General features: G+C 38.5%; 1 protein-coding gene across 7 annotated transcripts in view; it reads left to right on the forward strand.

Annotated features, from left to right (window-relative positions):
* Positions 1 to 15,867, forward strand: part of MTA3 (metastasis associated 1 family member 3) — a 194,248-nt gene that overhangs the window by 150,293 nt on the left and 28,088 nt on the right. For all 7 annotated transcript variants that reach the window (XM_066266997.1, XM_066266992.1, XM_066266993.1 and 4 more), the window contains 2 exons: positions 8,327 to 8,401; positions 11,519 to 11,577. In XM_066266997.1, the coding sequence (XP_066123094.1) occupies positions 8,327 to 8,401; positions 11,519 to 11,577 (134 nt within the window). The remainder of the gene's footprint in view (positions 1 to 8,326; positions 8,402 to 11,518; positions 11,578 to 15,867) is intronic.

Genomic DNA, 15,867 nt, shown 5'->3' on the forward strand with positions numbered 1-15,867 from the left:
CACTGAATAAAAAAATAACAATGACAGACTGAGTTAAGCAATATTTGTATTCTGAAATGAGCATGCCTCTTTTCCTTCTAGGTCATAGTTGTGGGAGATTGAGTTGTTGGGCTGGGTTTGGATTTTTGTTGTTGTTGTTGTAGTTACCTTCAGTGCATCATTGTACAAGGCCTAAACTTTCATTTACTGCCTTAAAATTTTTCAGCCTCATGGGGCCCCAGAAGCTTAATGATGGGTTCCCCATTTTTGCCAGATACGCTCCTTACCCAGCAGGAAAATCTCCCCACCTGACTAGTTCCCCTAACATCTCACCCAGTTTGCAACTTAGTGGGTTTCACTTCCCTGCCAGCCTGGAGAGTTATTCAGATAAGCTGATCACATCCTGCCATGGAAATCTTCTTCAGGAACCAGGGCATACTTGCCCTCTTGTTACACAAAGCCTCACTTCCACAACCTCTCCTGGCTTATTATTCCCAAGTGTGACTCTACATGGTGTCCTTTCCCCGGAGCTGTGAATATGTCACTAATAAACTGCTGCCGACCATATCTGTTTTGCCTTGGGTGTTATATGCTGTATGTCTGGCCCTCTTTTACTGTTTTAAGGGGTGTGTCCCTCACTAAGGGGTTGAATAGGAGGTGTTCTGAACACCACAGACTTCATATTCTTACCTGTGCTCGATATGGGGCCTGGCATACCGAGGGTTTTTTCAGTGTTCCTGTCCTGACCTCAGCTGGTCCTGCACTGCAGAGCCTCTCTTCACATTGCTGCCCCTCTCCTTGTTACTGCCTGCGAGCAGTAGCGGGTGACATGGTGTGGGCGTAGACAGTCTGTCTGTTGTCCTGTTGAAGCCCAGTCTTAGGCAGGCTTTGTGTGCCCGAGTGTCAGTGCCAGTGCTCCTACAGCTCCTTTGTAGCAACCAGTCTATGCCTTGTGTTGCATTTTACTGGCGGGGTTGGTGGGTGGGCACAACTACCTGCCCACTCCAGTGGCAGATGGCTTTGCTTTGTGTGAAGGAAGAGTGAAGCAAGGGGTTTTCTTGCCCCAGGCCCCCGTTAGCAGCTGATGACAATTTGCACACCCACATCACCACCAACAGGGGTTTTCTGAGGTCTCTGCCTCATTCCTGTCCTTGCTGCTGAGCTCCTGACTGGCAGGGGTGTGCGGGTTCCCTCTGAGAACTGCTTCATGTAGCACCACCTTGCAAAGTTTGATAGGGTGTGTTTTCGTTTTCGTTCCTTCAAAGTATTTTTCATTTTTTATTATGATTTCTTTTTTGACCCATGGGTTATTTAGAAGTTTTATATCATTTGATGTTTTTTTATATATGTTTCTGTTACTATATTCTAGTTTCTATTGTGATCAGAAAACATACTCTATATAAACCAAATTTACATTTTTGATACTTGATTGATTCTGACCCAGTATATGGTTTGTCATGGGGAATGTTTTATGTGTTATTGAAAAGAATAGATATTTTGATAGGTGGAATGTTCTATATATGCTATATAGTCAAGTTTATTGATGGTGTTGTTCAAGTCTTCTGAAGGCGTACTGATTTTCTGTCTACTTATTCTTTTACTTATTGAGAGAGCAGTATTAAAAGTCTCTGGCTATAATTTTGGATTTTCCTATTATTCCTTTCAATTATAATTAGGTTTTTGCTTTAATTATATTGAAATTCTGTTATTAGGTACATGCATGTTTAGGATTATTATGTTCTCATGGTGAATTGATTTTTATCTTTAAATCTTCTTTATTTATGGTAGTATTATTTGTAGTGAAGTCTACTTTATCTTCTATAAATATAATTAAGCTTTATATTTTTACATGACATATCTTTTCATCTTTTTATTTTTGTTTATGTCCAAAGTGGGTTTTTTGTATACAGAATGCAGTTGGATTTTTTAACTAAACAGTCTGACAAACCCTGTTTTAGTTGTAGTGTTTAGATCACTTACCTCTAATATAATTATCAGTAATATAATTATCAGTTTAAATCTGTCATCTGAGCATTAACTTTCCATATGTACCATTGTGTTTTGTCCTTTCCTCCTTTTTGGTTAATTTTTTATGATTCTCATTGTATCTACTAGTGGCTTACTAATTAAACTTTTGTTTAATTTGTTTAGTGGTTTGCAATATGCATCTTTGACATACCACAGTCTACCTTTCCATCAAATACCACTTAGATCACATAAATGGCCAGAACCATGTAACAATGCACTTCCAGTTCCTCCTTCCCTCATTGTGCTTTTGTTGCCATACAGTTTGTGATTACTATTTTTTTGCTTAGACAATTAATAATCTTTTAAATAATTTTTTAAAAATTGTTTTCATAAATATAAAATATATTTACTTATCATGATTTATTTAAAACTTTATTTACCATTCCTGCCCCTCTTCATTTCTTTATGTGGAGTCCAGTTTTCAGCATCACCAGCAGGAACTCTCTCAGGCCTCCTGTGCTGGCCCAGTTCTGTCTGATGAACACTTCAGTGGAGATCTGTGGCCAGTGTGTGTGGATTCCCCTGATGTCTCGAGCTTCCTTGTGTTAAACAGCTCTCCTAGCCCACTGTTGTTGACCTTTAATTATTTGGTAATTTTTTTGTTTGTTAGTTTTTTAGATTTTTAAAATTTTATTTATTTTAGCCTGATCAGGCAGTGGCACAGTGGACAGAGCCTTGGACTGGGATGCAGAGGACCCAGGTTTGAAATCTCGAGGTCACTGGCTTGAGAGTGGGCTCATCTGGCTTGAGCATGGGTTCACCAGCTTGAGCACAGGGTCGCTGGCTTGAGCATAGGATCATAGACATGACCCCATGGTCGCTGGCTTGAGCCCAAACATTGCTGGCTGGAAGCCCAGTGTCACTGGCTTGAGCAAGGGGTCACTCACTCAGTTGTAGCCCCCTAGTCAAGGCATATATGAGAAAGCAATCAATGAACAACTAAGGAGCTGCAACGAAGAATTGATGCTTCTCATCTCTTCCCTTCCTGTCTGTTGCAATATGCATCTTTAACATACCACAGTCTACCTGTCTCTGTCACACACAAAAAAATTACTCATTTTAGAGAGGGGGGGGAGAGAGAGAGAGAAAGAAAGAGAAAGAGGGAGGAGCAGGAAGCATCAACTCCCATATGTCCCTTAACCAGGCAAACCCAGTGTTTGGAACTGGCGACCTCAGCGTTCCAGGTTAACACTTTATCCACTGCGTCACCACAGGTCAGGCATGTTGTTTTCTTCTTAATTTTTATTGGTCACCCTTTTCTTTTATGCTCTGCCAAAGTAAAAATAGTTCATGAGTCCTGACTCGCCTCAGAGTCACTTTGGAGTTCAGTTATTGTCTTGTAACCTTAGCTCTTAGATGGACCCATGAGTTGTTAGGGTTTTATGGATTATCTGTTTTCTCCCAATTTTTAGGGTAGATATGACATTCTCTTGTCGATTTCTGTGTCCTAAACAGAAATAGGACCTGAAATATGTGAAGTAACCTAAACAGTTCAAAGTTCAAAACAGCCAGGTATTTCTTCCCTCATGCAATGAAGTCAGTTGCAGCAGAAACCCCTTTTAGCAATGGTATTTCCTAGCTGTTGAATCATTAGACTTTAGTTGCAGATAAAATTACAGCTGTTTTGAACAGAATGGGGTATCATTTTGGCAACTGAGTGCTAAAACCGTTGGTATTGGTAGAATTGGAGAAGCAGACCCCAGGCTAGCTCCAGAACAATCCCACAGAAATGGCCCCGCTAGTGAGCTCCCATCTTTGCCCTTACAGAAACGGAAATGGAGAAGCTGCTGGGTTAACTTCTGCTCCTGGGTCACACTACTTTGACCTTGATGTTGGGTCAGGAAGCCTCTGGCAGAGCTTTGTTTCTACAGCCATTTTGTGCTTCCCTGCTCTGCTGTGGCAAAATGCATGCTTTATGATGCACTGTCCTCTCTTAACTCTGCATAGTTCACTTCTGTACTTCAGTCTTATACACATACATCTGGTGGGAAGAAATAAATCGCAAGGGAGTCTTGGAAACATAATGTTTGGATTCTTAATCTTTGCATTAGAAATTAGGAAAGTGAACTAGAAGGAAGTTGGAAAGGACCATGAGCAGATCATAATTGAAGATGACAGAATCCATTTGAGTGAGCTAGTTTAAGGAGAAAGAAATTTATTACAGTATGTTGGAAGGCTCACAGAACCTCCAGAAGTTTGCAGGAATCCAAGTTTGGATGCTTCAAAGCCAAGACTTGTGAAGCCAAGAGCAATAGCAAACACCACAGTGGTGCTGTTCTAGCAGAAACCCCACTACAAAAACTGCTGCCTCTGCTACCAGTCATGCTTGATTTCTGCTCCACTTTGACTCTGTCATTAAATGCCACATCTCTAGGGTCTATTCCTTGAATGCTTCATTTCTTACCAATTTTTATTTTGGGGTGCTTTTGATTATGGGTGAGAGAAACTCAACCTCACCTAATTTAGAATAAAGAATAGATGTATGGGTTATATTAGAGTTCTTAGTTGCTAACTACAGAATTTATTATATCTAATATAAGCAAAAAGGATCCAGTATGGATCCTGGAAAGAATCTCTGGAAAGACCAGAAAACCAGGCTTGGATGCTGTGTTTTCAGGAACAGTGGAAACACCCATGCCCTCTGCTGCTCAGCATCCATGATTCCAAGCCTCAGCCACAGAAAAGACAACAGAGATGGCCCAGAAGAACATAATAGTTCAATCATTAATCTTGCTAAACTATCCATTGTCCCTGCATGCAGCCTCATTTTGATGCTCATTTCTATACCTAAATGTCACTTAGGTTCATCAGCCTGGCTCACCTATAACCTAGCCCATTAGTCTGCACAATAGTATTTGGGGAAAATACAGTTTAGAGCAGCGGTTCTCAACCTGTGGGTCGCGACCCCGGCGGGGATCGAACGACCAAAACACAGGGGTCGCCTAAAGCCATCGGAAAATACATATTTAAAAATGTATTGTATACATATTTTATTTAAAAATGTATTGTATAATAAATATGTATTTTCCGATGGCTTTAGGCGACCCCTGTGTTTTGGTCATTCGACCCCCACCGGGGTTGAGAACCACTGCAATAGAGCTTTAAAGAAGATAACCTAGAAGTGGTTTGGAAGTAGATGTATAGTATTTGCTACTTCCTTGGTGACTCAACATCAATCCTTGCTTTTTCTGTACTTACATACATCAGCTTTTTTTTGGGGGGGGGGGTGACAGAGAGAGAGAGGAACAGATAGGGACAGACAGGGAGGGAGAAAGATGAGAAGCATCAATTCTTCAGTGCAGCACCTTAGCTGTTCATTGATTGCTTTCTCACATGTGCCTTGACCAGGTGGCTACAGCAGACCGACTGACCCTTGCTCTAGCCAGCGACATTGGACTCAGGCTGGTGAGCTTTTGCTCAAACCAGATGAGCCCACGCTCAAGCCAGCGACCTTGGTGTTTTGAACCTGGGTCCTCCGCGTACCAGTCTGACGTTCTATCCACTGTGTGCAACCGCCTGATCAGGCTTTACATCAGCTTTTAAACAATGTAATTATTCCTGAACTTTAAAAAAATGTAGTACCATTTCTTCAAATGTGGAGGCCCAAATTTACTGTCATAGCATTCATCTCTGGTTGATACTTATTCTTCCTCTCGTTTGAGTCACAATCCGGTCTTTATAACTTGTAGTTTCTACATTAATTATATGGTGTAAAACCACCACCAACAGACCTTATAAAAAATAGGAAGGGAATTGGGGTGCAGGAGGAAAATAATTATACCAAGAAGGAAGAAAATATGGATGGCTTCTTTAGTCTTTTTTTCTCTGCTTCTGAAACTCATCCTGAGGCCTTCATTGGCATTTAGAATCCCAGTATTCTATTCCCCTTAGCACCTTTAATGATCAGTGTTCTTATCTGGTAGGGTGACCCAAACCTCCATTCTTGAGGGATCTAGGTCCTGATTAGAAGCAGTGATTTGTGGGAATAAGTCTTTCTTTCATAAGTCTGTGGGTACTATGGCCAGCCAGTGCATTACATGCAGAAAAGGCAAATCCTTTAGAATAATGGTCTGCCTGAGGACAGATGGCTACTATTCAAGTATGCTAGCATTTACTGTAACTGACATGTTACCAGGAATGGTGCCATGTTGGAGGCCCAGTGTACTCTGTTCCTTGCAGATTGGACACCTGGAGTAATCAGATCAGATTTGGTGAGAATCCATCCGTGGGGTGGCACCCACATGTAATGTCTGTGTTTACCTTTTTGTTTGTGTGTGTGTCCACTTTGTTAATGTGTCCTTCCCATTATCTTTGTTGTGGTTAGGATAGGAGGCTGAGCACATTGCCATGAAAGAGATAACTTTATCCATCTGATATTAATGAGAAGCTTTTCTGCAGAGGGAGCCTGTAAGTGAGCATGAGGACACAAATATCCTCATACTCAGGCCCATCTTGGTTGTCTGTCCCACAGACCTCTTGCTTAAGCCTCATTGTTACCAATATTCTAATCAGATTGCTGTCAAGTCTCTGATCATTGTGACAGGTACATAACTACAGCCCACGAATGGGTATGGATTAGTACAATACTTCTGGCCATCTCTCCTCAACTCACAGTAGAAAGCCAGATGTTTACTGTGATGTTCCATCCTCCAAAACGATCTCCCTTCTTCACTGTGCTTCAGAGCCACTTCTGCTTGGGCTGAAGTGTGGTAGCAATATAGTTCTGGTTGGTGCCAGTATATCAAAAAGCCATCTGCCACAGTCAGAATCTTTTCCTCCTAAATTGACGTGTCATCGGGAACTCCCATGAAGCCGTCAGTGAGGGTTGAAGAAGAAATGATACACCGGGGCATATTACTCATGCGTTTGTGACCTACCCTTCTCCTGGATAAAGGAGTGGTTGTGCTGAGCACGCCTGGTGAGGGTTTCATGACTTCCCCTTAGATAAAATCTGGCTCGTGGTGAAGCCAGGTTCATGGTCCCTTGGTTTTCTTGTCTCGGACTTCCAGGTAATTTCATGTCGGGGTTATTTCTCAGAAGAAGACTAGTTAGGAGATGAAGAGGTTTTAGCTTGCTTAGAACCCTAGTGGACTCTGTCAATGACTGTCCTTTGGGGTCATATCATAAGCTCCTTAAACCATCCCTCAGACCCTTTCAGCTCCATTAGATTGCTTGTTGGGTTGGAGAACACTGTTTGTGCTTTAGTTGCAATGCAAACAAATACCAGAGACTGCGCAGATTTGGTCCACAGGGAGACCACATTTGTAACCTACTGTTGGAGTTGCCACCCAGTTAAACTTAAAGTAAGTTCCTATCCCTAACTAAGCTCCATTTGTTTTCTGTTCAGACCAATAGATGGGTTAAATGTGGAGGTGTTAGGAATGGCATGGATGTTTTTCACGTGGGTCATAGGCTGCAGTACAGTCTGGGAAGCACTTTTTTTTTTAACTTTAAGTAATTTTTTTTCAATTACATTTGACATACAGTATTATATTAGTTTCAGTTGTACAACCCAGTTATTAGACATTATCTAACTAAGTTTGGAAAGTGCTGTTTTAATGCTCTGACACGGATGGTGCATTAGGGACAGTGTAGATGGGAGTCAAGAGAGGTGTTGAGTCACCTATCTGTAAAATCTGCTACTACAGCTAAAAATTATGAATGCTCTCAGTCATTTTGTTTGCATCCTGGATGACTAACAGATAGATCTCCCTTAACAAAGGGGCATATTCAATATATTCTTTGGCTGTGGGTCTCATGAGTGGGAGCTCATTTGACCACTTTGAGATAATGAAAACTAACACAGGCAAGCTTCCTGTTTTTCTAATATAAACCACACTTGGCTGTGTTTTCTTTTTTCAGAGATCTAGGTTTTAATTTTATTTAGAACAAAAATAGGTCAAAATAGAGCAGTTTTTAAAAGGATGAGAAATATGCCAGCGACCAAATGACACCCAGTTGTAGCTGGCATCTTTGGAAGTTAAAGTAACTCTGGGTAGATTTACTTAAATATTCCTAAAATTTGTATTCCAACCCTGCCTGTATAGACCAAGAACAACTTTCCTGAGTAAGCCATAAAATAGTATCATTCATAAGGTTTCTAATTTTTAACAAAACGGGAAGTGAGAAATGGAATGTGTTATATTAGTTTCTAACTGAATATAACTTTTCTGGAATATAACCCTTTGCTAATTTGGGTTTTTGTAAACTGAATGAAAAATTCATTCAGCTATTTGCCTCATATTTTAAAGTAGCAGTTTTAAAGTATAGCAATTGCTATAGTAGCTTATTTTCATTATCATGTTAAATATTTTTTCAGCTGCCTTGGAAATCATTGACTAGCATCATTGAATACTACTACATGTGGAAAACTACTGACAGATATGTGCAGCAGGTAATTTTGTATATCGTTACCAATATGATTGCATTAAAGTGAACTTTCTAGTTATATTTTAATATTTTTTTAGCAATATACTTAACCCTTTGAGTAGTGAGTGTTTTGTTAACCCTTTGAGGACATACATGAACGTTCATACTACTCAAAGGGTTAATTTTAAATTTGTTTTGTTTGCTTTAGCTTTTCTAGACTATTTTAAACTGCATGATTTCACATCCTTAAGATACTGTTTTAAGATTTTTAGACTTAATGTATTTTTTTCTTACTTCAGAATTTATTGTGGTAACTGTTTGGAAATGAGACAGGGAAGGATACCACTGGAGAGGCAGTATTTCCTTGCAGGTGCCTGGTGTTGCCTACCTTTGTGAGTGTACTTGGAGGGAATAACCCAAGACGTGATGTTAGCACAAACCTTTTGAACAAGTGTTTTTTACAGAGTATGGAAAATTTAGACCAAAGCCATCAACCAATTTGAGATATTTTAAAAGATATTCTGAAACCTCTTTGTATGACATTTATGTGGACATACCCCCTGAATCTTTTCACTGTAGAAGTTAGTCTTACTAGTTTGATGCTTTGTCACTGTGCATGCATTTTTATCCAAGATTATTTCTATAATCAGGGAATCAATGGTTTTTGAATCCTTTTCACATGTCCCAAACTGAGGTGATTCTCTCAGTTGCTTATTTGGAGCAATATTTCTTGGGGGAAAATGCTCGTTTTCCTGAAGTGACCCCAGTAAATACTTGTTTTTATATTCCTCTTAGTCACTTGTCAGAACTGGTAAAGAAAGGAGCAAATATATAAGGTCTACCGGAAAGTTCTGTCCGTTTTGGAATAAAACAAAATATAAATTTTTCTTACCGTCAGTAAACTTTATTAAATAATATAATTGCCATTATCATTAATGATTTCTTGCCAGCGCGAGGGCAATTTGTATATCCCATTTTTGAAAAATGTTTTATCTTTTGATGCGAAAAATTGAACCAGTATTTGTTTGATATCTTCTTCATTTTTGAATTTTTTGCCTGTCAAAAATTTTGTAAGGACAAAAACAAGTGATAGTCGGAGGGTGCTAAGTCCGGGGAATATGGTGGATGCGACAGACATGCTTCTGTAGCATTTCTTCCTTGTTGAAATTCGTAAAAATTACAGTGGCGTAAATGAACTTTATCAGTAGCCATGGGTACACTATCGCTTCACACATAAGACTAACGTGAATCAACTTTGTTTTAGTTAATTTGCTACATCAGTATGTACACATTAAGTGATAAAAATAGGCACACATGCGCCAAATAAACATGTGCTTACGTGTGGAAACTTGTTGTGACAGAAATGGACAGAACTTTCCAGTAGACCTTATATTTAACATAGACATAATTTTTCCCAAGTATGTGATTATACAGTTGCAAAGTGTTGGGTGCTATAAAAATAAACTTTAAGTATCACTTTAAAATTGCCCTGTGCCTGACCTGTGGTGGCACAGTGGATCAAGTGTGGACTTGGAACACTGAGGTCGCCGGTTCAAAACCCTGGGCTTGCCCTGGTCAAGGCACATATGGGAGTTGATGCTTCCTGTTTCCCCCCCTTCTCTCTGTCTCTCTCTCTCATACCTCTCTCTCTCTCTCTCTCTCTCTCTCTCTCTCTCTCTCTCTCTCTCTTGTCGTGGTCCAGCCACAACGAGTCTATTACGGGGTCTCAAACAGGAAGAGTTATGAAATTGAATAAATGGTAGAGACTTAAAGATACATACATACAGATGAGTTCGGGAGGATGGCACGGTGAACAGTCTCTACTGTTCCTGAACCGATGCAATGGCGGCCCCAGAAGCGCATTTGTCTTTTATTCAGGGGAAAAAAAACTGGTCCATTAGCAATTCAGTTGTTTCCAAGACAACTCAAAGACAACCCCCACTCTTCCAGAGAACGTGAGTGGGACAAGCAAGAATCAGGTATAGCTCTTTGTTAACTAGGCAGGTGAGGTGGTGGGGTTTGGGCCCAGCACCTCTGTTCCCTAGATATATCCAAATTGCAAAAATATCCTGTTTAATTTTCGGTCCTCAACAGTCTCTCTTCTCTAAAAAAAAAAAAAAAATAGAATAAATAAAAATAATTTTTAAAATATTAAATAAAAAAAGTATCCTTAAAATTGCCCTAGTGAGTTATTGAGATCACGAATAGTGAATAACCAGCCACTTATGGCTTATTGAAAAATTTCCAGTGTCAATATCAAATATATGTAGTTCAAAAAGTTATTTGAAACAATGTAGGTAGATAGAAGTGAGGACCATATGCTCTGAAAACCTATGTTATTCAAAGCAAAAAGAATACCTAAAGATAGTGGAGATGTTAGTATCAAGGATGGTTCAAAATCTTTGGATAAAATTATTTTCAGAAATGTCAGCTCCATCCCTAAGTTTTAAATTATCCCCCTAAATATTTTTGTTTATCCTTCACTCAGGATAGGAGAACTATTATGGTTTGTCTTATTTTTGGATACTTACCATATATTATTTTCCTTCCCTATTTACATTTACAATTGTGTTGATCACAATAATAAATGGATTTGACTACATAGTCTTTTTCCCATTACTTTTCCTGCATTTGGCTCCTGATGTGATTCAGCCAAGCTTTTAAAGTATACTGCATTATCTCTCAACGTTTGAGGGTAAATTCTTATTTAATTGCATTGAAAATAGTTACTATCCATTTCTTTTGCATGGACTTGGAAAACTAATCATCTCTGAATAGTCTTCTAAAAATAAAGATTATGTGTTTTCTCTATCCCAGAAAAAATAAGAAGTAAAAAGGTAGAAATTTGAGAAGTGAAAATTGTTACTTACAAGTCCTGTTTCTTCACTCATGTGGGGAATGGAATTGTTCATTGCTTTATTTTTAAAATCGGTGTCTAAAATGTTATTAATACTTACAATTCTGTACCTCAGATTCTGGGGACTTTTCTTAGAAATTACTGCAGTTTTGAATTATGCACATTTTAAAATGACAATTTTTGAATTATACTTTAATGTATCATTTTCTTGTGAATTTTTTTTAAACTATGAAGTGGTAATAATTCAGCATGCATGTAAAATATTTTATCTATGTTTCAAATTAGAAACGCCTAAAAGCAGCAGAAGCTGAGAGTAAACTGAAACAAGTGTATATCCCAACTTAGTAAGTAATAGAAATTTTCTACACTATTTGTCATGGTATTGATTCTGTCAAAACAAAATATGTCATTTTGGTCATTTTCAGCCAAATTTTAATTTCTTTGTGTATCTTTTTTTTTTTCGTTATAAAGCATGAAACTTCCTTCCCACTATACTACTACATTGATATTTTTAGAGAAGAAATGGCTTGTGGGATAAACACCAAGTAGACAACAAAAGTACTGGAGGAAGAATGGCCCTGTATTATACTTCTATCACAGTTGCAGGGAAGGGGTCAGGAAATTAACCTAGGAACTCTATTGTTTAAGCAAATGGTTTTCAGAAAGCTACGAACTTATGAAACTTGTTCACAGTAGAATAGATTTTGTTTGGCTAATGTGCACTGCCCTCTTGGGGTATGTTTTTTATTTATTTGACAATTTATATTATGTGCTTAGGGAAAGGGATATGGAAAGTAATTAGAATCATACTTTGTAAATGTTAAATAAATAATAGCTTTTGATTTGGTCTAGCATTCTATCATTTTCCTTTGGACTTAAAAATCATTGTTATATCAAAATGAATGCAAATTTTCTTTTCATATGCTGAGTCTTAAATGAATTATAATCTTGTTTTAGAGATCTTTAGAGTTCATCTGTTTATTTACTCAGGAAATTTTAGTTTATCTTATTTGACTAATTTATAAAAGAATGACTCCCCAAGAAAAATACTGTTGTGATTCACGTGTCTTAGATTTTGAAAAGCAAACCTACCAACTTTCTTGTACTTTACAATGCTATCAGAAGGAAAAGTTTAACTAGGTTTCACCAAGGAACCCAGATAATTGTTTCTGTTTTGTTTTGCATTGACTTTGGAGTCTTGATCCAAGTCAAAGACCAAACTATAGTCTGTGAGCCAAATCTGACCTGGTAACTGTTTTTATAAAGTGTTATTGGAACATAGCCATATTTATTCATATATGCATTGTCTGTGTCTCCTTTGTACTATAATTGCAGAGTTTAGTGGCTACAACGGAATTGTAATATCCACAAAGCTTAAAATATTTACTATGCTGGCCTGACCTGTCGTGGCACAGTGGGTTTATTGTTGACCTGGAACACCTAGGTTGCTGGTTTGAAACCCTGGGCTTGCTTAGTCAAGGCACATATGAGAGTTGATACTTCCTGCTCCTCCCCCATTCTCTCTCTCTCTCCTCTCTAAAAAATGAATAAATAAAGTCTTTAAAAAATATTTACTATGCCAGCCTCTGATCTAAGTGAATGATTTTTGGAGCTCAAGATTCAATTTCTAATCATACTTTTTAAAAAAAAGTTATATAAATCATACACATAAATAGAATATATGAAGCTGCATTTAGATTAAGAATTATTTTATACTATCATTCTTTTGAGCCTGACAGTCTTCTATATGCAGAGCACTCTCTTAAGTACTAGAGTAGAAAAGTGAAGAAGACAGGTTACATTCCAGCACGGGGGAGACAGATACCAAACAGCTTGTCACTCTGTGTGACAAGTACTAAGATGGAGAATAGTTCTTATGTGGCTGGTATGGTAGGCAAGAGCCAGGAGTTTATCTTTCTGTGAAGAGTGGAAAAGGATTTTAAACAAGGAAGTGTTAGGATCAAATTTTTGCTTCAAGATTACTAGCTATGTTGTGGAGACTGGTTTGGGGAACGGGAATAAGAGTGAGTGTAGCCTAACCAGACAGTGGCGCAGTGGATAGAGTGCTGACTGGGACACAAGGATCCAGGTTTGAAACCCCGAGGTCGCTGGCTTGAGCCCAAAGGTCGCTGGCTTGAGCAAGGGATCACTTGCTCTGCTGCTTCCCCATCCCCCCCTCTGTCAAGGCACATTTGAGAAAGCAGTCAATAAACAACTTAAGTAGTCACAACAAAGAACTGATGCTTCCCAACTCTCTCCTTTCCTGTCTGTCCCTATCTGTCCCTCTCTCTGTCTCTCTCTTGCTGTTTCTGTCACCAAAAAAAAAAAAAAAAGTGAAAGAGTGAATGTAAGACCAGTTGTGAAGTTCTTGGAGAGGCAAGATAATAGTAGGTTGACCTAGAGTTATGGCCCTGGAAATAGTGCTCTGCTTAGAAGTGATTGACTTTTACTGAGGAGTGGAGGACAGATGTCAAAGTTGAGTCCCAAGTTTCTGGCTAGCACAGCTTAGTGGATTGCTGAGCTAGACAGACACCAAGCTAAGAAGAAACTGTAGCAGAGAACCTGGTTCAGTCATTTTGAATTTTTGTGGCCACAAGAGGTGTTGAATATATTGTCAGATATATTAGTCTTAAACTCAGGAAAGTTCCAGGCTAGAAATACAAATCAGAGCTTCATTAACATAATATTATGTTTTAAACCTTGGATAAGATTTCTTAAGAGGAACAACATGAAAAAAATGCCTTGGACCACGCTTGAGGAAATCCAGTATTTATATATCAGATAGAATATGAAAGTTAAAAAAAGGATAGCAAGTTGAGTGCATTTTCATCAAAACTGAGGGAGGAGTGTGTTTCAAGAGGGAAAGAGATTAACAGTATCAGATGCTGGTGAAAAATATCTAGGGGATTTAACAATATGGAGATCATCAGTGATCTTTAATGTAATGGTGAGGACCACATATGAGTCAAGGAGCTGCAGACAGTGAAGATTTGCAGCTCTCAGGAAGCCCAGCTGGAAAGGGCAGCCAAGAGAGAGTTCTTGGCTTTGAGGAGTAGGTTGGGAGAGAGAAATGGGAGAGTTTTTAAAATAAGAGAAATATATTACATGTTTGTGAGGAGGATCCAGGAAAGGGAATCAAGTGTACATAGTCCTCAAGGGGTCTGGGGTCAGGTGTGGAATCTGGAGCGCAGATGAGGAAAGGAAAGGTTCTGACATTAGATAAAAGAAGGGCAGTTTCATATGATGTGACTTTAAAACCTTTTTCATATGTTTGTCTTAGAGTAAAAGTTTATTCAGATGGTCACACTGATATCAGTCATTTGTCCTGAGAATTAATCTGTAGGTACTTGGTTTTGCAAAAGATAGTTTAAGTGATTCACATCTATAATGTCTTTGTCCATGTGTTTTCCTTTCGTAATTATAACATTAAGGTCAGTGGTTTGTTCAGTCATGTAACATTTTAGATTCAGGTGAACAACTAAAGTTGTGATTACTTATATTCTTTTTTTAGGCAGCTCAACTGTAAATTTATATTACCTTTTTTTTTTAACACATATGTTTAGCCCTGGGGTAAATGTCAGAAATTTTCATATTTGAGAGAAGTTATTTAATTTTAAGAGACCAACGTCTAGACTTTTAAAAATCAGAAATATTATTATACCACATGGAAATCTTAGTCATTCTAAATTACTATTTTTCCTTTTGTACATTTCCAAATGAAAACTGTAAGAGGAGAAATACATTCTTTCTGGCTTAAATGTGTTTTTAAAACCAATTTGTCTTTAAAACACATTGTTGGCACAGGTTAGAAGTATAAATAATAGCCCTGTGTATAGAATAGTAACCTCAGAGCATTCAGAGGTTAAATGATTTTATCTGGGGGTGGTGGTGGGCTGTTACCAAGAATTACAGTAACAATGCGGGAAGAAATCTTAATTTGCCACCAGGCCAGGTTTACCTACTAGGCCTTCACTGGCAAGTGGAGCTCTGGGGACTAGAAATGGCACAGGGGAAACTCCTGAGCCAACTCTGTGATGAAACTCCAAGTGTCTTGATGGTTGTGACCTCTAATTATTTTAGTAACCACAGAAAGTCTTTCAGCATTTATTTCTCACAGATAATTTGCTGATTTACTTTGTGTATTTTCTGTCTAGCAAATAGACATGGAAGCTCTTGTGGCAGGCACTGAACTGAATAAATACACGTGAGATGAATTATAAGTTTATCGAGGACATACTGTGTATTCCTGTGTTCTTGGGCATGGCTCACAAACAGGGGAGCCTGCCCTAGATGGGGACAGATTAGCTGTGTTCGCACAGCAAGTACGAAGATGATCTGGGCTATATGTTTCTGGGGAATTATGGCCTCTGAAATTTGCATACACACTTCTGATGGATGTCACCTTTTCCCTCCTTCTAAAAATTTTTTCTTGAAGAGAAAAACCTCAAATGCGTTTATTGGTTTTTCTAATTTCAAATGCTATGTAATCTTCCTCATGAAAGATCAGACATGATAGAAATTATTATCATCAACAGTCAAAATCTCCTGAAATGCTAACTTACCTCTCAGGATGTGCCCTGTTGGCATCCAGTGTCTGTGCTGAACACATGGCTTTTGTACAGTTCTCTTTTGTA

Source organism: Saccopteryx bilineata, chromosome 3 (genome assembly GCF_036850765.1).
Source record: "Saccopteryx bilineata isolate mSacBil1 chromosome 3, mSacBil1_pri_phased_curated, whole genome shotgun sequence".
Lineage (NCBI taxonomy): Eukaryota > Metazoa > Chordata > Mammalia > Chiroptera > Emballonuridae > Saccopteryx > Saccopteryx bilineata.